This window comes from Camelina sativa, chromosome 7, assembly GCF_030686135.1.
Source record: "Camelina sativa cultivar CO46 ecotype springtype chromosome 7, ASM3068613v1".
In the NCBI taxonomy this organism is placed as follows: Eukaryota; Viridiplantae; Streptophyta; class Magnoliopsida; order Brassicales; family Brassicaceae; genus Camelina; species Camelina sativa.
In genome coordinates, this window is record NC_141886.1 from 9,114,916 (window position 1) to 9,136,262 (window position 21,347).

Sequence of the window (21,347 nt, forward strand, 5' to 3'; positions counted from 1 at the left end):
AAAGTACGAAAAGGTACAAAAGAAGAGGCTGGTCGCAAATTGCCCCCCCCCCCCCCCCCTGTTTCTCATGGTTCCCAACCAATTCGTTGAAATCCCTAATTAAGAACCAAGGGTCAACCCGGAAAGATCCAATATCTGATAACTTATCCCATACCTTCTGACGATGTTGAAGAACTGGATCACCATAAACAAAAGACAGAAAAACCAATTGTTGTCCAAAGGATGCATGTGTATCAATGATACAATCACTATCATAGAGAATAGAAAGTTTTATTTCATCCATGAATTATAAAGCTAAACCACCACTAGACCCGCGGGGTTCAACTGTATACAATTTATTATAACCAAACTTATTTTGAAAATTTTGTAAATATGAAAAACATTTTTTCGTTTCTGATAAAAATAAAATGTCTGGTCGATATTTCTTCCACAAATCTCCCAAATAATTCTCTGTCAGGTCCGCCCCAATGCCCTGACAGTTCCAACTCAGGATCTTCACGTTGCGCCGGTGGTTTCGGGAGCGCCACCATCCCTTTCTTGACTTGACGACCACCTTCTGATGATCTTCCACGCTGGGAAACATTGTCCTGTCTCTCTATCCCCTTATGTTTGTTCCCTGCACCTGCAGGTTTAGACAAAACCTTAGCTAACAAACGTTTCCCGGGGGAAGCCAAAGCTAAGGCAGCCCTCCTAGGAGCAATAACTCCTTTTTTAAAAATTTGCATGTTTACACTCCGTCTATGAATATTCGATTCCCCTAAAGTGATATCAGCCAAGGCACTATTAACCAATCCCAAAGCTAGATCAACTGGAGCTGAAATAAGAATGGTACCTGACGGAATATCATCCTTGGTCGTTTGTAGTTCAGTCCCCTTTCCCAAAATAGGCTCAACCTCCTTACCCAAATCAGCCTCGACCAAAACGGAATTACCACCCTCCGGGCACTCGCCATCCTCCAACAAATCATCAGTCTCCACCATAAAATCTGGATCCACCGGATCCTTCACCAAGCCGTCATGATTGACATCTCCAGAAACCGAACCAAACTGCGACTTTGAAGCCATTTGCTCCTCATTATCCTCCTCCTGTAACCGCTTCTCAGTGACACTCTGTTTAGCTTTGTACAAAGGCTTAGGCCACACCGGTCCCAAACCCTTTCGATTGAGATTAATAGAGGGAGCATGCCCCAGAAAGTCACCATTCAGCACATGAGAACCTCGCTGCCCACCAAAACCACTGGAATCACCAGCAGTGAACTGTTTCTTCTGGCCCCAAACCGAACCATTAAATCTCTCATGATGTCGAGAGTTAACATGACCCAAATCACCATCACTAGGATCCTGATTGTGAAAATCCAGAGCCCTCTTAACAAACTTTCTTGGTTTCTCCCAACCACCTTCATTGTGATAAAACCCTTGTTTAGCTTGTAAATGTTGTCTCTGACCACTCCTCTTATCCGTCTGATGCTCCACAGCCTGCTCACCGGACCCCTTTTGCAAGTCTGGACACCCTCTCATCTCATGAGTAAGGCGATAACAATGGTCACAGTAATCCGAAAGTTTCTCATACTCAAGAGAAACAATAATCTCATCTCCAGAAGCAAAGGGAACAACCAGCTTGAAGAGAAGAGGATTGAAACCATTAACAGTCACACAGAAGCTCCTAGACTCCTCATCAATTTCCCTAAGTATACCAACCTTCTTAGCTATTGCGCTTAAAGTTGCATCCTCCCAAAGATGCATAGGAATACCAGTAACCTTCACCCAAAAGTTAATAGCAGAAGGATAAGTTGATGAGATAATCGTCTCCCACTTCACCAAAGAAACCATCCACCCATCGAAGTTATATGGCCCGTTCAGCAAAACCGACTGAATCTCCTCCTCTGCTTCAAAATTAAACTGGAAAAGACCCTGCCCCAAATCATCACCCACCACCTTGTCCTCCAGCTTCCAAATCTTAGGAAAGTTAACTAACAAAGACTCCATTCTCTGAATACTCGGATTCATCAAACGCCCAATAAGAGTCATCGAGAACTGTTGGATCCTCCGAGCCAGAACAGAAGTAGCAATCCTCACCGTTTCAGTACGATCCAACGGAGCTTTGCCTTTGTTAGGCGACATTTGAGTCATGTTAAACCACCAACAGAGCAAACGAAAAGCAGACCACAAAGAACTCAGTAAATCTCTAAGGGAAACAAATAACTCGCCAAAGAATAAAGCGAAATGAAATCGAGAATGAATAAGTCGGAACACTACATTCCATCGATCGGATAAATAACCCTTGAATATGCCACCAACTCGAAATATCCCTTGACAAAAACAATCAAGCAAAATCCCATGACCTCTAATACGGAATCTGAAAATATTCTCAATCTGAAGAACCATAAAAGGATATATGGACACTAGCCATATTTACCAAACCACCAGACCAACACTGTAATACACTCGAGAGAAACCTCAATCGAGGAAAAAGGAGAATCTCGAAACGATACCAATATCATATCCAATCCCCACACAAACAGCGACCAGATCCTGTCGATCCCGATAATAACTTCTACCGAATCAATCCGAATCAGCCAACAGAGATCCGATCGAACCCAGTTTCCTTTTGGGTAAATCGAATCCCTCGACACCAAAGAAATCTCAAACAGATTCAAGGGCGGATTTCCGATCCATCCCCAATCCTGAGTCCCAAATAGAGAACACGGAAGGCCATCCCTCTGTCCCTGAAGAACGCAAAAGCCATGCATTTCAAACCCTAGAACTCGTCGCCAAAACCGTCGTCATGTTTTTTTCTGATGCTGTAGAATTTTGTTTCTTTTTAACTATTTTTTGTTTTTAATAAGAAAAGAAACAAAAAAATAATGAAAATTCTATTTATTTACATGGAAGGCATATATTTAGAAGATAATTAAAAACCAAAAGTGGGTTTTGTAAAATCAAATGTTGGTTTTGTAAAATGAAAGGTTGGTTTTGTAAAATCTACTATTAGTTTTTAATTAACTTCTACAATTTTTGATTTTACAAAACCAACCTTTGATTCTACAAAACAAACTTTTGATTTTACAAAACCAACTTTTAGTTTGTAATTATCTTCTAGATATATGCCTTTCATGTAAATAAATAAAATTTTAATTATTTTAAATAGAATTTCATGTATTTGAATAATGAATACAAATCATTTATTATATTCATTTATTTATCAGCAATATATATAAATAAAAAATAGAAAAAATATTATTGTGAATATTTTTCTGGTCAACACTGGTCAATGACGGATTCTGGTCAACAAAACACCATATCTGTTTATGGTGTTGTACACATAATTTATATTTGTTTATGCATATCTTTATGTGATGACAATAGTTGATGTAGTTAGAGGGGGGTATTAAATTAGAATTTTATAAGATTTTATAGAATTTAGGAAGTTTTGGATTTTGAGAGATTTCAATAAGATTGTATGATATTTTGGTGGATTTGTTATTATTTTTATTTTATATAAAAAAATAGTATGTGATTTGTTAAGATTTATTGGAAGATTTTAAGAGATTCACACACAAAAGTTATGTTTGTGTTTAATAATTATGGTTTCTATGGACAACACAATGGAAGTATGTTTGAAATATGATTTTTGAGACATGTTCAATATTGCAGAGGAAAACTGCAGAAATAATTATTTGAAAAACTTGAGTGGACACGATAAAGTTGGAAGGGATAAATCAAGAAAATGCATTAGAGAAGACGGTGGTGTAATGGTGTGTGGTGTAATGGTGTTGAATCTTATGATGAGGTCAATATATTAAAAGAAAACTCATTTGAAAAGTAATAAACTGTAGCTAAGTCAAAGACCAGTGAAGAAATAAGACCAACTTCATCAGAAATAGTAATTTTAGAGACTCATCATTAAAGAGCTTCAAGAGTTGTTCTATTAAACTTTCCCAGAATTCTCACTTGCTTTTTGGGACAAATGAGTAACAGTTACAATAATAAAAGACGTGGAAGAAATAATCACATAGACCTTTAGATTCTACCTACTTGGATATTGAAACTCATTTTCTACAAGATCTTCCGTATGTATCTTCGATTTCGTTGATGAAAAACGTAGAACAAAAGATTTTTCATTGAAAAGACAATTGATTCAGTATTAGAATCTGGGGATCAATTCGTTTCTCAAAAACCAATCTCGATTCCAATTTTTTGTTTTCTTTTGTTTTGCAACCTCTTTTGTTGAGAGTGAAAGAACAAATGAATACGATGCCTTTTTTTTTTCTTTTCTTGAGAACTTTTTTTTTTTTTTTTTTGAAATCCTTGAGAATAACACAAATGGAGGTGAGATTGTTTCGTTCATATTTCTCACTAATTTTCAACTAAAGAAGTCTCCAAAATCTTTTAAAATCAATGTTAAAACACTTTTACAAAAAAAATTGTCAAATTTGAATAACAGTGGATTTTATAAGATTTTTATAAATCTTTAATTGAATAACAAGATAGTCTAAGTTACTTTGACTGATTTTAATAAAATTTCATTCAATAACACTGGATTTAGATAATGATTTAAAAATCACAAATTAAATAACAAAAGATTTTAATAAAAAACCAGAATCTTTTAAAATTCTAATTCAATACCCCTCTTAATAACACATTTATATTGTTTGAATGTGTAGTTATGTGTTTGGTGTATATTTAACGTAGGTGGACCATTTGATGGATACATCACTCCCTACTCCCTAGCTAATCAATATTTTACAATTTTCCTATATTACCTTTCCTTTTTCGTTTTTGATTGTAATATTTAATTAAAGAGTCCGATAATGGGTTCGAGAATTAAATTCGAGATCTTCTGATTTCTATTTTATAGGATGTGGTTCACTATATATAATGAGTTTAATAACAAATCAGGGTTTAAAGAAAGTGAAATAATATGGAGCGATCGGCCATGGAAGAGAAGACAGGACAAACTCAAAGAACAACCCAATCTTCATCGTCAGTGTCTTCACATGATGATGATACATCTCAATCAGAACATATTCCTCTGGATTTAACCATTGAGATACTCTCGAGACTTCCTGCCAAATCGGTTGGGAGATTTCGCTCTGTATCTAAGCTATGGTCGGCCATTAGGCCCATTACCACAACTAAAGATTTCATCAACTTCTGTACTGCTAACCGCCCTTAAAGGCGACATGCTGCGCGTTTTCTCGTCTTCTCTACACAAGAATAGTTCCGGTGGTCTTTTTTCTTATGTGGGGAGTTATCAATATCGAAACACTACTTTTGGTAACCCCTATAGTTTTTATTACGTGCACGGCTTGATTTTCATGCAATGTTCGAAACAGCTCGTGATTTGGAACCCTAAGCTGAAACGCTCCTTCGTTTTACCTGAACCTGAAGACACCCAAAAAGGTGAATACAAGGCTGGATCTATTCTGGGATATGATCAGATTGATGCGAAATACATAGTACGACGTGTTATTGGAGACTCCAAGATTTGGATTCTTACATTCGGAGCTCTAACACAAGGATCATGTAGAATAGTAACCAACGGTTTTCCTAAGCACCGGCATACTATAGGTGGTGGATGCATTAATAATGGAGTCATATATTATAGTGCCCTTGTTGATGTTGGTGTTGGCATTGAGAAATGTTGTATAATGAGTTTTGATATCAGCTCTGAAAAGTTTAATGAGATCAAATATCCGGAGAGTTGTTCTCTTATGAATTCTCGTATGATACCGTATGACGGAACATTAGCCTTAGTTGATAGTATCAACTTGATACTTTGAATTTCCCTTCTATTGATCTATGGATTTTGAAGGATGGAGATAGACACGAATGGACGCATAAACGAGTTGTTTTGCCTCTTTCTAAAATGGACCTAATACAGAAGAAAAAGCCAGGCTTCAAAGGTGTTAGTAATGCTGGTGAGCTTATCTTTGCACCATGGAGGTTTGATGAATCGTTTTATATTCTATATTTTGATTACAGGAGAAACAGTGTTAGAGAAGTCTTGTTTGAAGGAACTGTGGGTGATGAATTTGGACTTGTTAAGGACGGTTTCTACACCTTAGGTTTTTACCCAAATCACATCGAGAGTCTCGTGTCTTTGTGAAGTAGTGCCTTTCATCGGTCAATGTTTACTTAACATATATATGATCTCTTTATATATGTACGTCTTTTTCTTGGGATCTTTAAATGACCAATCATTGATTATTTAGTGTGCCTGTGCATATATTCACGGATATGTTGGTGAATTTATTTATTTATACACCAAGCTGTGCTTATGAATTTGACGAACTTATACAGGACGGAGTTTGTATATTTTTTCAATCATTTTTATATAAATTTTTTATTTATTTAAATAACAAATAAATAAAAATATCTATTAGAATTTGTCATATGTTAAGAACAGTTTCTCAAGGTTTCTCATCTGAGAATCTTGGAGAAACAGTGAGAAACGTTTCTCACCTTCTCTCCTACTTTTTTGTTATTTTTATTTTTTAATTAGTGAGAATTTAGGGGAGAGAGCGTCAATGCACATGACTTAAGTTTTTTTTTCATATATATTTAAATTCAAACTTAATGTTGAAGTATTGAAAACAATTTGTGACACAAAGCATTTAGATAGTACCTGTCCAAATGCCAGCTAAAGAAGATTTCTCACTAGAAAGTAGAAACACCTTAAAATGTAACATAATTTTTTTATTTTCGAGGTCGATGAAAATAGGGAAAATCGGTATATTCATACCCCAACTAAGGGGTTATGTTGAATTCCTACCCCAACTATTACATTGAGCAAATCGATACATTATCTTAAATAAATTTTAAATTCGCTGCATGAACTCGAGAAATTGTGTAAAAGCATATACAAGCCGTAACGGTGTTAAGAAACCGTTAGCGCCTGCTTACGTGGAAGCCATATAAGAAACAACGTCGTTTTGAGAAAGAAGAGAAATAGCTTCTTTTGGTCAAAACAACGTTGTTTTGAGAAAGAAGAGAAAGAGCTTCTCTTGAAGCACCTTAGCTCTTGAACCTCTTTCTCACACGAGCTCACCTTTGCTTTGAGCTCTACAATCTCTTTCTCACATCTTTCTGCGATTTGTTTGAAATTTTCAATCTCATCTAATCCCTTTGCTAAGCTACTGATAGACAGATTTTCATCCAGGGTATCAATTCCCTATGCAGTTGTAGTACAAAGGGTTATCAATCCAAATGGTTGTCTATTGCTAGCAGGAAGGATATGATCAGAACTATACAAGTCAAGCCAAGCAGATAGGGTTTTGATCTAACAGTCCTAAAATGAATGAAAAAAAAGAATATAAACAAAGAAACCACACGACCTAAGCACTCGATGCAAGCAATCGAGTACAGGATTGTGTGGGGTGATCAAGTAAGCAAATGGGATATGAACAGCTCGAGGTGTCACTCGATGCAGGTTATCGTGTACCTGATCGGGTAAGTGATCGAGTAAGTAAAGAAAATGAAACAATTAAAATACGAAAGCTTCTAAGGATGGGGTAATCGAATCCTAAGTATCCTTGACCAGTACAAATGCCTTACATGCCTCAAGCAAACATTTCCTAGACAATGAATCTCTAAAACTTTGTCACCACACTCCCGCACTAGCAACAATCAACCTTGGTCACTTCCCTACCCAACTCTCGTTGGAGAAACATGACCAAGCATGCATTAAGATCAATTCATTATTGTTATTACACCCTAACTCATCTAATCCCTTACTCAGAGCGAGTGAACTTCTAGCATTGGTTGATTCAAGCACCTCATCTACACCTCTCGGTGGTAAAACACCCTAGATCTAATCTCAACCTCTCGGTCTGTTGACAACATTAATAACACCAACCTAGAAGGAAATCTATCAAAAATATACAATCAAACTAAGGCATCCTAACCGATCAAGAACACAAAATCATCTATCCCATCCCTAGAAACTTTACTACACTACTCAGACATAGTAACAAAGAACAAAACAATGACATAGAGTGAAAATTGCATTGTATTAAACGGTAAAGATAGGGTAGAAAGAGTACGAGATAGAGATCTAAGAAAAACTATAAAAACTATGAAAGAAAATGTAAAAACAAAAGGAAAAATGTTTGAGTCGCTCAGTTCTCTCACAGAAGCGCTCGATGGTTCCTTCGGGTACATTCTTAGGTTTGTCCTTGTTTTTCCCCATTTTTGGCTCTTTAGCACCTGTCTTCATCCAAAATATGCAAATGCAGAAATGCAACACCCTAAATGGTCTAAAAGTGAATTCCTATAGTTAATGACCTAAAAATGCTAAGTTAGAGGTATGAACAATGCAAAATATGGACAAAAAAGGATGCTAAAAACATATAAATTAGAGAGTTATCAGATCCCCAAACATAAATCTTGCTAGTCCTCTAGCAAGGAAGTAAGAGGGTGCGGTTTGAAAGTGGGGACTCATAACCTTTATGATAAGCGAACGATTCAAGCTATAATCCTTAAAGATAGTTTAATGGTGCTAAGATCAATCAACATACTTACAAATATTTTTCTATGCTTATTACCATGCATCGATCTAATTCAACCTCCAACTAAAAGTAAAGAACATCTCTTTCACATTTAATTAAGTGTTTGGCAAATTCTCGCAGATGGAAGGTGAATCAAGCTCAATCGGTTTCAAGGGTAAGGCTTTTTAGTAAGGTGGTTTCAAACAAATTCTTTGGGTGGTTTTCTCTCAAAAGAAGGAATGCTAGACAGTTGTGAAAACTATCTAAGACTGAGAACAATTTGGGCATACAAAGCTTAACTCTTGATGATCTACCCTTTTCTCATTCACCTTTTTTATTGTATCAAACCCCCTAGAATTAAACTATCCACAACCTTGATTTTAACTCTTTTTTTTTTGCTCCCTAAGGTTTAAACTTTAAAACTTTTAGCTCTCTTTTTTTTTTAATATATTTTCTTCTCTTTGCTAAACTCCTAATATGAATATATATATATATATATATACATATATATATATTTTTTTCTTTCTTTCTAGGAGACTATATCAAGATCTTTTTTTATTTTTTTTTATTTAGAGACTTAGAGCTAATTGATTCTAACCTTAGGGACTTTTTTTTAATTCCACAACCCAACCCCAAATAAACATTTTATCCACCTATCTTTCAAAACCGAATCTATTAGTTAGTTCAAATTCTAACTTAGCTAAATCAAGAGGCAGTTCTTTGTCGTTCTCAATACTCTCAAGGTTTCACAACCTATAACACAATGAAAGAGGCCTCACTCAACAATTCACAACAAGGTTTGAAAAAAAGGTTTGGGTTCATGGGTAGGACAAATGAATCGGGTTAAACGAAAAGATTGGTAAAAATGGAGTGCTAACACGAGTTTAGAGTTACCATGAGCAAGTATTCAAGTTCCATAAGCAAGACAATTAAAGTTCAAATTAAATCCAATAATATAGAGATGTTCTAATGTTCAAGCAAGTGGAGGAAGCATTCAAACGACACATTCTAAGCAAAGATTTTTCATTTTTTTCCAAAGATTGATCTAGCAACAATGAACTGTGATTAAGGGTTATAGCTTCAATCCTAAGGTCTGATTAAGGGCTATAGCTTTAATCATTGTCCCCTAAGATGCATATATAACAATCCTATATGAAACAAACTAGACCCAATCCTAATATGTAAATGCAATTACATGAACACTCTCTTCTTCTTTTTTTTTTTTTTTTTGTAAATTTTTTTCAAAATTTTTTTGGGTTTTTTAATCCACATAGATGCAGACTCAAATGAATGAAACTAGCATGCAAAAATTTGAAATAATAAAAATAAGAAATAAAACACAATGTTAAATATATTCTAGGACCCTCCCCGAAACTTGAATTACACCGTCCCTGTGTAAATAAAAGTTGGAAAAAGAATCCAAGAATCACACAAAATGAATTAAACTAAATGCAATGATATATACAAGGGTTGGATAAAATTGGTACCTCATGGGTTGGAGAAGAAGGAGGTTGCAGCAGCCTCCATACTCGCCAACGTGTAGCCAGGGTCGTCTCCGGCTTCAGCAGGTGCCGGTGTTTGCTCGTCATAGAGCTCAGAAACACGCACGGACGACTTACTCGGACCAACATCCGAGGGGTTGATCGAGGGTGGGATCGCGTAGCTCATCGGGTAGGGCATCGGGTAGTACGACGGAAATGGTGGAAGAGGTCCAGAATGATCACCCGTGTATCCACTTGCAGGGTGCATCGTGTACGGCATCGTGAATGGCATCTGGTAAGGTGGAGGGAAGATACCTGAGTAATTACCCGATTGGGTGCTCGATGGGCGCATCAGACAGTTCATCGTGTACCCCATCCGGTTAGGCGTTGGATAAGCGTCTTAATGGCTTCTCCGTGATGCTTCAGGTTGGGTGATGTTCTCCTCAGCTTGGGGTTCGTATGATGATGCTCTGTAAGGTTCTGGAGGTGGCAGTCCTCGAGTTCCTCCTAGCGGTCCGCTTCTCCCTATCCAAGTCGGTGCTTGTGCCGAGGGAGGGGCTGAGGCACAGCTTGCCTTGTCTTGCAGCTCCTTGATCTGACCTCCCATAGTCTTTACCGAACCAGTAAGGTCCTTGACCTTCTTCACCAAGAACTTGTTCATCCTCTTCAACCATCCGATCCTCTTGTGGGGTCCCCTCACTCCAACCGGTTGCTTTTGAGAGCACACATACTCCTCAAAATCGAAATCCTCCGAGCTATCTCCCTTTCTCTGCCCGGTCTCCTCTCTCTTCTCAGCTTCGGACTCCTCCTCCGGGTTGTACAGCTCCTTCAAAGGTGGTGCGAAGTCAATGTTGTTTCCCAGCCAAACCTTGGTGCATATGACATTAGGTAGGATCATTTGGGCAGCTCCAGCGGTTGGATGGACGAACTTGAACAGCATCATTTCAATAGGCCTCTCATGGGCCAAAAATCTCGCCAGCACGAGGTAGTCCGCATCCAGCCATCTCGGTTCGTGCACTATTCGCTTCAAGGTCACATCGCATGCCACCAATATCGGTGTAATCAGTCCTCCAATGGAGATCTCTCCGCCTCCTTCTCTTCTTTTGACGGCCCATGATTTGAGGTAGAGGAATTGGTCGAGTAACACAAACACCATACTAGTATCCGCAACATCTCCTACTAGTGGTGAGCCATCCCTAGCGCTATCCAAAACTCCATACAGTGCATGTCTAACAGCTGGAGCTCATGATCGTTCACATTCCCAGTCTCTTTTCTAGCAAAAAAAGTGCATGAAAGGGACTTTTGAAAATAACTCAAGACAGGGCTCCTTATTTGAGCGGATTTGGTGCTTGTGGACTTGTAGGGGTGCTTGTCTCATATTGTCAGCCATAGGGACCTCATTTCCTCCTTGTTAACCTCCATTCCTTCTCCACTACCGGCTTTGAAGCCATATAGCTTCTCCATCTCCTTGAAAGTGAGCCGGTACTCCTTGTTCCTCACGGAGAAGGTGATGAACCTGATCCCCCCATCGGGTAGTAGGGTCGGGTGGTCCTCAAAATAATGCAGCTTCAAGGTCGAAAGGAATGGACCGTCTCCTCCTCATATGCTTCAAGGTGGGCTCGCATCATATGGCCCTGGTGTCACATATCGAACAGAAACTCAACATCCCTAGCGATGCCCAATTGCTTCATGGTCTCACGGTGACGGTATCGGGTACCAACAAAGCTCATCTTCAGGATAACTTTGAATAGTCTTGCCGGAGTGTCCACCTCCTTCTGCTTCAACCTCCGCGAGGCTTGGCGTGTTCTCTCTCTCTGCTCCTCTTCTCTCTCTCGGTCCTCCTCCTCTGCTTTTTGATCTTCTTACTCAACTGCTCTCTCAGCTATCCTCTCAGCCTTCTCCGAAGCCGGTCTCTTCCCTTTTGCAACCGCAGCTCTGTGCCTCGATCGAGAGATTTGGATCTCCCCTTGCTCTTCTTCTCCAAGATAAGAATCTACCTCCATGGGGTCGGTTACGGTTCTTTCGGATGTAGACAAGTCCCTACGTCGAAGAGAACGGCGAAAAGCACTCACCATTGGACTCGGTGAGCGAACTCGGTAGCCTACTCGATCGGTTACTCGAGTATCTGATCGGATGGTTGATCGGGTTGAGCATCGGGTTGGAGAGGCTAAACGTCCAGCCAGCGGTTGGGAATGTGGAACGTTTCCTCTCCCTTGATAATCTCGAGCTTCGACGGCATCACCTCCGGTTGTAGCAGCAGTGGAGGTTGATCTTCTTCCCTTCCTTTGGTAGGTTTTAGCGATTGGCTCCATGTTTGAATCCTTGAGAAGAAAAAGGCTAGGTCTCGAGGTTAATAGGGTTAGTCCCAAAGAAATCGAGTAAAGCTTGAGATCGAGAGAGAATAGAAACTATGGAAACTAAAAGCTTTAGAGTTGAGAAAAGACTTATCAGTGGCAATGAGGGAGAAGGGTTTCGAAACCCTTAAGTAGGCTAGAGTTTGGTTGGTGGGCTTCACCGAGAGTAGGCTTCCTTGTGGAATTCGGACTCCACTCGCCACCCGAGCAGGGACACGATCAGGCGCGTCGAGTACGGTGTCGGGTTGACCATCGGGTTCCCCAATTTCCTCTTTTCAATTTCTCCATTTTTTTTTGTTTTAGAATAATTCAAAAATAGAAAAATAAGATAAAACAAATAAATCAAAATTAAAACAAAACAAAATATACCTTTGGGACTTCCTCCCAAGTGAGCTTGTTTAAAGTCACTAAGCTTGACTCTTCATGATCCTTAAGCATGGGATCCAGGTGGAAGAGGTTTTGGAATCCTCTCCACAATAGCAGGCTGGTTCAACACATTTTCCAGGTTTTGTCCAGTTTCTAAGGCAACTGTGGTGTTGACCTCTTCAAGATGTTGCACCTTCCTCTGTTTGGTCATAGTAGAAAAAGCTTGACCATCAATGGTTGGCCTCTTAATTCCTTTCTTCACATTGAACTCCATCTTGAAATGCTCACCATGCTCTATTTTAATCTTACCTCGTTTCACCTCGATCATAGCACCAACTGTTGCCAAGAATGGTCTTCCAAGAATCAGTGGATCGTCTGGTTCCTTGTCCATATCAAGGATCATGAAGTCAGTAGGGACTTCCACTCTTCCAATTATGAGAGGCAGATTTTCCAGGATCCCTATTGGATGCCTCACTGTTCTATCAGCCAGAACCAAATACGAATTGCTTGGTTTAAAATCAGTGAATCCCATCTTGTTGGCAACTGACAGCGGCATAATGCTAACTGAAGCTCCAAGGTCGCACAAACAATTCTTGAAGATCCGAAGTCCTATCGAGCATGGCAATGTGAAAGAGCCAGGGTCTTCCAGTTTTTCCTCTATTCGCAGCTCAAGATCCAAGCACACTTCACTCCTGAGAATCTCAAACCCAATCTCCTTGACAGCTTCCTTAACCTCATCCTCCAATCGAGATGCCTCCTTGGCAATTTCCTCCTGAAGCTCGTGTGGGGGCAAAAGTTTAGGTGGTGGAGCCTTACGCCTAGCCATTCGCTCTGTTAGCGCCTCCAGCTGGATGTCAAGTGCAGCATTGAATCTCTCCTCTAACTCCCCTTCTGCTGGTGCAGGTGGTTGAGGCTGATCTCGCTTCTCAACGTCTACTCGATGCATCATCTGATCACCACCATCGTGTAGGTCATCGGGTTCCACTTTGGGTTGTTCTTCAGTTTGTGATTCTCGAACCAGTGCTCGATCATCAACTCGATCAGTCTCCTCGGGTGAAGGCTCGGGTTCATACTCGGATATATAGTACTTGGCCTCATTTTTCATTGGGTGTACCACATCCTCCCCATCTTGATCATCACTGTCCCCAGTGAGGTAATCCTCATACTCATCATCAAGAAAGGTGGCTTGAGCAGTGGCATAATCCTTGGGGTTTTGAACAGCCGTACTTGGGAGTTGGTTAATCTTTGGAGCTGGTTGGTTGTTGTGGTGGCCTTCCAGGTATCTAATCTAATTGCTGAGTGATTCGTACTTGGCATTGAGATCATTGTATCCTGAGTCAATCTTATTGCTCATCTCTGCGAACCATTTCGCAATGTCCATAAATGCTGAAGCCTGATTCTGAATCATTTGCTGAATGAGGCCGTGTAACTCAGCTTCTTGTGATTGGTTCAGCGGACCTTGTGGTTGTTGGAATCCAGGTGGTTGGTTGTAGTTTCCAGAGTACTGTTGCTTAGGTGCATAGCCTTGGTTGTACTAGACAAAAGGCTTATGTTGTACCTGATTCCCTTGAACTGCAGATGGGTAAGTTTGGTCCTGAGGATTGGCAACATTCGGGTTTCGGTAGGGCAGATTCGGATTCGGCTTATAATTGTTGTACCCTTTGTTGTAACCTCCCTGGTTGTTGATGTAGTTAACATCCTCTATCTGAAAATTCTCCCCATCTTGTTGTAAAAACTGCTCTTCCTCTAATATGGCATGAACATGCTGCTTCTGGTTGAGGAGCTTGTCGAGCTTATCATTGAGGGCTTTCATGTCCCTCTTGTACTTGGCATCTTCCTCTCCTGTAGATCGCACAGTACGATTGTATTCTTCATTGTAATTGCCATCAGATTGAGCCAAGTTCTCCACTAGGTCCCAACCTTCATCAACATCCTTGTTAAGGAAGTTACCATTGCTTGCGGTGTCCAGCAACATCCGTATCTTGGGGACCACTCCTCTGTAAAGTGTACTCAGCAATGAAGCATTGCTGAAGCCATGATGAGGACATCGGGTCGTGTATCCCTTGAAACATTCCCAAGCTTCACTGAACGTTTCATTGTTCTTCTGAACAAAGCTGGAAATGTCATTTCGCATCCTTGCGGTTCTGGAGTTGGAGAAGAATTTGGCCAGGAATGCTTTCTTGCACGCTTCCCAAGTGGTGATGGACTCTTTGGGGAATGATTTCTCCCAGAGGTGCGCTTTGTCTCCCAAAGAGAATGGGAAACCTGGAGTTTGAATCCATCCTCACTAACTCCATTTATCTTGGTGAGGCTACAGAGCCTATCAAATTCATCCATATGATCCAATGGGTCCTCCATTGGCAATCCATGAAACTTGTTGCTTTGTATCATCTGGATGAGACTACTCTTGATGTCAAAATTATTGTTCTGGACAGCAGGTGGCACAATGCCATTCCTTTGGGTGTGAGTAGATGGGGCATCTCCTGCTCCTATGTTGGTCCTTGCTTGAGGAGCTGGTGGACCGTTTTGATTATTCATTGTCTCCTCAATGATTGCTGGTTGTGGTTGAACTTGTTGTTGTCTGAGTAGCCTAGGTCTGTCGATGTTGTCGATGAAAGGACTCAGGTTCTAGCTACCTCTGGATCGTGTTTGAATGCACCGGTAGGTATCCGAGTGTGTACAAGAGGGTCTACTCGATCCAGGTGATCGAGTGACGAGTCGGGTGGGTGCTCGGGTTGTACCTGAGATTCAAAACAAACAAAGCGAAAGCAAACAAGTCAGTTTCCGAACCAATATAAACAAAAGAACTTGATCTAGCAAGTGCTGAAATCCTAAACGTAGCAAAATAAATTCAACCAAATGGCAATGGCGCCAAATTGATAAACAGGTTTTCACCAGGGTATCAATTCCCTATGCAATTGTAGTACTAAGGGTTATCAATCCAAATGGTTTTTTATGCTAGCAGGAAGGATGAGATCAGAACAATGCAAGTCAAGCCAAGTAATAATAGGGGTTTAGTCTAACAATCCTAAAATAATAAAAGAAAAAAATATAAACAAAGAACCACACGATCTAAGCACTCGATGCAAGCAATCGAGTACAGGATCGTGTGGGGTGATCGAGTAAGCAAATGGGATATGAACAGCTCGAGGTGTCACTCGATGTAGGTTATCGTGTATCTGATCGGGTAAGTGATCGAGTAAGTAAAGAAAATGCAACAATTAAAATACGAAAGCTTATAAGGATGGGGTAATCGAATCCTAAGTATCCTTGACCAGTACAGATGCCTTACCTGCCTCAAGCAAACATTTCCTAGACAATGAATCTCTAAAACTTTGTCACCACACTCCCGCACTAGCAACAATCAACCTTGGTCACTTCCCTACCCAACACTCGTTGGAGAAACATGACCAAGCATGCATTAAGATCAATTCATTATTGTCAGTACACCTTAACTCATCTAATCCCTTACTCAGAGCGAGTGAACCTCTAGCATTGGTTGATTCAAGCACCTCATCTACACCTCTCGGTGGTAAAACACCCTAGATCTAATCTCAACCTCTCGGTCTGTTGACAACATTAATAACACCAACCTAGAAGGAAATCTATCAAAAATATACAATCAAGAACACAAAATCATCTATCCCATCCCTAGAAACTTTACTACACTACTCGGACAAAGTAACAAATAACAAAACAACGAAATAGAGTGAAAATTGCATTGTATTAAACAGTAAAGATAGGGTAGAAAGAGTACGAGATAGAGATCTAAGAAAAACTATAAAAACTATGAAAGAAAATGTAAAAACAAAAGGAAAAATGTTTGAGTCGCTCAGTTCTCTCACAGAAGCTCTCGCTCTCTGGTTTGAGGGTCTGCGGCGTGCTTGTTTCCGAGCTAGGAGAGGAGGGGGTTTATATATGGAAACCCTTTTGACCTAGCTTCCCAGACCTGCCCAATGATCTACTCGATGGGGTACACGAGGGTGAAGTCGGGTTACTCCTCGGCTGGATCTTCAGGTTGTTCTTCATGCTCTTGGATCCTCCTCGATCGTGTTGGTGTTCAGACTTGTTCTTCCAGCTCGATGGCTCCTTCGGGTACATGCTCGGGTTTGTCCTTGTTTTTCCCCATTTTTGGCTCTTTAGCACCTGTTTTCATCCAAAATATGCAAATGCAGAAATGCAACACCCTAAATGGTCTAAAAGTGAATTCCTATAGTTAATGACCTAAAAATGCTAAGTTAGAGGTATGAACAATGCAAAATATGGACAAAAAAGGATGCTAAAAACATATAGATTAGAGAGTTATCAGCTACCTACTTCTCTTTCTATCTTCTCAATCACACCTTCAACCTCTTTCATCTCCTCAACCATGCTTATGTCGGTCCACTTAATCAAATGAGACTGATTCTGGTACAAAAATACACAAATGAGAAGGTTCTCATTTGACCACCTAGCCTATAGATTACCTCGTCGACGGATCCAATGGGACAACAATGAAAGAGTCTCCCAGGATTTTTCATTGTGTTTGAAGTCTTCATTACAGAGAATCGACCACATTTACATTTTCGAGAGGTTACTCGAAGCAGGTGATCGTGTACCTGTTCGGTTAAGTGGTCGAGTGATGAATGAAAATGCAAGCAATTAAAATACGAAAGCTTCTAAGGATGGGGTAATCGAATCCTAAATATCTCTGGCCAGTACAGATGTCTTACATGCCTCAAGCAAAAATTTCCTAGACAATGAATCTCTAAAATCTTGTTAAAACACTCTCGAGATAGAAACAATCAACCTTAATCACTCCCCTACCCAACTCTCGTTGGAGAAACATGACCAAGCAGGCATTACGATCCGATTCATTATTGTCAGTAAACCCCTTACTCATCTAATCTCTTAGGCTAAGTGAGTAAACCTCTAGCATTGGTTGATTCAAGCATCTCATCTACACCTCTCGGTGGTAAAACACCTTAGATCTAATCTCACCTTCTCGGTTTGTTGACAGCATTAAGAACACCAATCTAGAAGGAAATCTATCAAACTAAGACATCCTAACCGATCAAGAACACAAAATCATCTATCCCATCCCTAGAAACTTTACTACACTACTCGGAAATCATAGCAAGAAACATAACAGCATATATGAACGAAAACTGCATTATAATAAATGGTAGAGTAGAGAAATAAGAATACAAAAAGTTATGAAATAAACCTAAGAAAAAAGTGAAAAGAGTTTTGAGTCGCTCAGTTCTCTCTCATAAGCTCTTGCTCTCTGGTTTGAGGGTCTGCGGCGTGCTCGTTTGCAAGGAAGGAGAGGAGGGGTTTATATATGGAAACCCCTTTGACCTAGCTTCCCAGTCCTGCCCGAGGATCTACTCGATGGAGTACACGAGGATGAGGTCGAGTTAGTCCTCAGGTAGATCTTCGGGTTGTTCTTCATGCTCTTGGATCCTCCTTGATCGTGTTGGGGTTTGGACTGTTCTTGCAGCTCGATGGCTCCTTCGGGTACATGCTCGGGTTTGTCCTTGTTTTTCCCCAATTTAGGCTCTTAAGCACATGTTTTCATCCAAAATATGCAAATGAAAAAATGCAACACCCTAAATGGCCTAAAAGTGAATTCCTACAGTTAATGACCTAAAAATTCTAAGTTAAGGGTATGAACAATGAAAAATATGGACAAAAAGGATGTTAAAAGCATGTAAATTAGAGAGTTATCAGACCCCCAAACTTAAATCTTGCTAGTCCTCTAGCAAGGAAGTAGGAGGGTGCTGTTTGAAAATGGGGACTCATAACCTTTATATACTAAGCGAAGGATTCAAGCTATAGTCCTTAAAGATAGTTTAATGGTACTAAGATCAATCAACATACTTACAAATATTTTTCTATGCTTATTACCATGCATCGATCTAGTTCAACCTCCAACTAAAAGTAAAGAACATCTCTTTCACATTCGTTTAAGTGTTTGGCGAATTCTTGCAAATGGGAAGTGAATCAAGCTCAATCGGTTTCAAGAGTAAGGCTTTTTAGTAAGGTGGTTTCAAACAAATTCCTTGGGTGGTTTTCTCTCAAAAGAAATGATGCTAGACAGTTGTGAAAACTATCTAAGATTGAGAACAATTTGGGCATACAAAGCTTAACTCTTGATAATCTACCCTTAAAGGCCTCACTCAACAATTCACAACAAGGTTTGAAAGAAAGTTTTGGGTTCAAGGGTAGGAAAAACAAATCGGGTTAAACGAAAAAGATTGGTAAAAATGGAGTGCTAACCCGAGTTTAGAGTTACCATGAGCAAGTATTCAAATTCCATAAGCAAGGCAATTTAAGTTCAAATTAAGTCCAATAATATAGAGATGTTCCAATGTTCAAACAAGTGGAGGAAGCATTCAAAAGACACAAGGTTATAAGCAAAGATTTTTCATTTTTTTCTAAAGATTGATCTAGCAACAATGAACTGTGATTAAGGGCTATAGCTTCAATCCTAAGGTTTGATTTTAAACAAGGTGGTTTTAATCATTGTCCCCTAAGATGCATATGAAACAATTCTATATGAAACAAACTAGACTCAATCCTAATATGTAAATGCAACTACATGAACAATCTCTTTTTTTTTTTTTTTCTTAAATTTTTCAAATTTTCTTTGGGTTTTTCAATGCACATAGATGCAGACTCAAATGAATAAAACTATCATGCAAAAAATTTGAAATAAGAAAATTAAGAAAATTAAGAAAATAAAACACAATGTTAAAAATATTCTAGGACCCTCCCCCAAACTTAAATTACACAGTCTCTGTGTAAATAAAAGTTTGAAAAAGAATCCAAGAAGCACACACAAAATGAAATAAAACTAAATCCAATGTTATTTACAAAGATTGGATGAAAGTGGTACCTCATGGGTTGGTGAAGAAGGAGGTTGTAGCAGCCTCCATACTCGCCAACGTGTAGCCAGGGTCGTCTCCGGCTTCAGCAGGTGCCGGGGTTTGCTCGTCAGAGAGCTCGGAGATATGCACGGACGACTTACACGTACCAGCATCCGAGGGATTGAGCGAGGGTGGGATCGCGTAGCTCATCGGGTAAGGCATCGGGGTAGTACGACGGGTATGGCGGGAGAGGTCCAGAGTGATCACCTGTATAGCCACTCGCAAGGTGCATCGAATATGGCATCATGTATGGCATCTGGTAAGGCGGAGGGAAGAGTCCTGAGTAATCACCCGATTGGGTGTTCGATGCGTGCATCGGATAAGGCCTCGAGTATCCCATCGGGTTAGGCATCGGATAGGCATCCAAATGGCTTCTCCGCGATACCTCAGGTCGTGTGATGTTCTCCTCAGCTTGGGGCCGTAGGATGATGCTCTGTAAGGTTTTGGAGGTGGCAGTCCTCGAGTTCCTCCTAGCGGTCCGCTTCTCCCCATCCAATTTGGTGTGTATGCCGAGGTAGGAGATGAGGCACAGCTTGCCTTGTCTTGCAGCTCCTTGATCTGACCTCCCATAGTCTTCACCGACCCGGTAAGATCCTTCACCTTTCTTACCAAAAACTTGTTCATCCTCTTCAGCCATCCGATCCTCTTCTGGGCTTCCCTCACTCCAACCAGTTGCTTTTGAGAGCAAACATACCCCTCAAAGTCAAAATCTTCAGAGCTATCCCCCTGTCTTTGCTCGGTTGCCTCTCTCTTCTCAGCTTCGGATTCCTCCTCCGGATTGTGCAGCTCCTCCAAAGGCAGTGCAAAGTCGGTGTTGTCTCCCAGCTGGACCTTGGTGCACATTACATTGGGTAGGATCATTTGGGCAGCTCCGGCGGTTGGATGGACGAACTTAAAGAGCATCATGTCGTTAGGCCTCTCGTAGGCCAAAAATCTCGCTAGCACGAGGTAGTCTACGTCCAACCATCTCGGATCATGTACCACTCCTTTCAAAGGCACATCACACGCCACCAAAATCAGTGTAACCAATCCTCCAATTGAGATCTCTCCGCCCCGTTCTCTTCTCTTTATAGCCCATGACTTAAGGTAGAGGAGCTTATCGAGCAGCACAAAGACCATGCTAGTATCCGCAACATCTCCAACTAGCGGTGTACCATCCCTAAGCATTGTCCAAAACTCCACACAATGCAATGTCCAGCAGCTGAAGCTCATGATCATTCACATTCCCAGTCTCCTTTCTAGCAAAAGGAGTGCATGCAAGGAACTTGTGAAAATACCTCAAGACAGGGCTCCTTATTTGAGCGGATTTGGAGCTTGTTGACTTGTAGGGGAGCTTGTCTCCTATTGTCAGCCATAGGTACCTCACTTGTTAACCTCCATTCCTTCTCCACTCCCAGCCTTGAAACCATACAACTTCTCCATCTCCTTGAAGGTGAGCTAGTACTCCTTGTTTCTCACGGAGAAGGTGATGAACCCGATCCCCCCATCGGGTAGTAGGGTCGGGTGGTCTTCGAAATAATGTAACCTTAGTGTAGAGAGGAAGTGAACCGTCTCCTCCTCATAAGCCTCGAGGTTGGCTTGCATCATCTGGCCCAGGTGGCACATGTCGAACAGGAACTCGACATCTCTAGTGATGCCCAACTGCTTCATTGTCTCACGGTGAGGGTAGCGGGTACCAACGAAGCTCATCTTCCGGAAAACCTTGAAGAGTTTTGCCGGAGTCTCCACTTCCTTCTGCTTCAGCCTT

The 21,347-nt window shown here is 40.5% G+C and overlaps 2 protein-coding genes and 1 non-coding gene across 3 annotated transcripts; 2 read left to right on the forward strand and 1 right to left on the reverse strand.

Moving 5' to 3' along the window:
• Positions 1–254: 254 nt before the first annotated feature.
• LOC104700783 (uncharacterized) lies at positions 255–2,871 on the reverse strand. The gene is made up of 2 exons (XM_087458793.1): positions 833–2,871; positions 255–622 (listed from the first exon to the last, which is right to left on the reverse strand). The coding sequence occupies exons 1-2, from the start codon at positions 2,382–2,384 to the stop codon at positions 351–353; spliced, it is 1,824 nt and encodes a 607-aa protein (XP_087314919.1). The 5' UTR covers positions 2,385–2,871; the 3' UTR covers positions 255–350.
• Positions 2,872–4,758: 1,887 nt separating this feature from the next.
• Positions 4,759–6,284, forward strand: LOC104704464 (putative F-box protein At1g59675). The gene is made up of 3 exons (XM_087458377.1): positions 4,759–5,172; positions 5,336–5,533; positions 5,764–6,284. The coding sequence occupies exons 1-3, from the start codon at positions 4,921–4,923 to the stop codon at positions 6,106–6,108; spliced, it is 795 nt and encodes a 264-aa protein (XP_087314503.1). The 5' UTR covers positions 4,759–4,920; the 3' UTR covers positions 6,109–6,284.
• An 8,435-nt stretch (positions 6,285–14,719) lies between these two features.
• On the forward strand, positions 14,720–14,826 carry LOC147941083 (small nucleolar RNA R71). Its single transcript, XR_015562932.1, has one exon. It is a non-coding gene; the product is annotated as a small nucleolar RNA R71 (small nucleolar RNA).
• Positions 14,827–21,347: the final 6,521 nt, after the last annotated feature.

Coding starts and splice junctions, on each gene's coding strand:
- LOC104700783 (XM_087458793.1), bottom strand. CDS start 2,384: ATGGTTCTTCAGATTGAGAATATTTTCAGATTCCGTATTAGAGGTCAT. Junction 623..832: donor CAAGGATGATATTCCGTCAG/GTACCATTCTTA, acceptor CTAAACCTGCAG/GTGCAGGGAACAAACATAAG.
- LOC104704464 (XM_087458377.1), top strand. CDS start 4,921: ATGGAGCGATCGGCCATGGAAGAGAAGACAGGACAAACTCAAAGAACA. Junction 5,173..5,335: donor TCTGTACTGCTAACCGCCCT/TAAAGGCGACAT, acceptor TGTTCGAAACAG/CTCGTGATTTGGAACCCTAA. Junction 5,534..5,763: donor CACAAGGATCATGTAGAATA/GTAACCAACGGT, acceptor CTTAGTTGATAG/TATCAACTTGATACTTTGAA.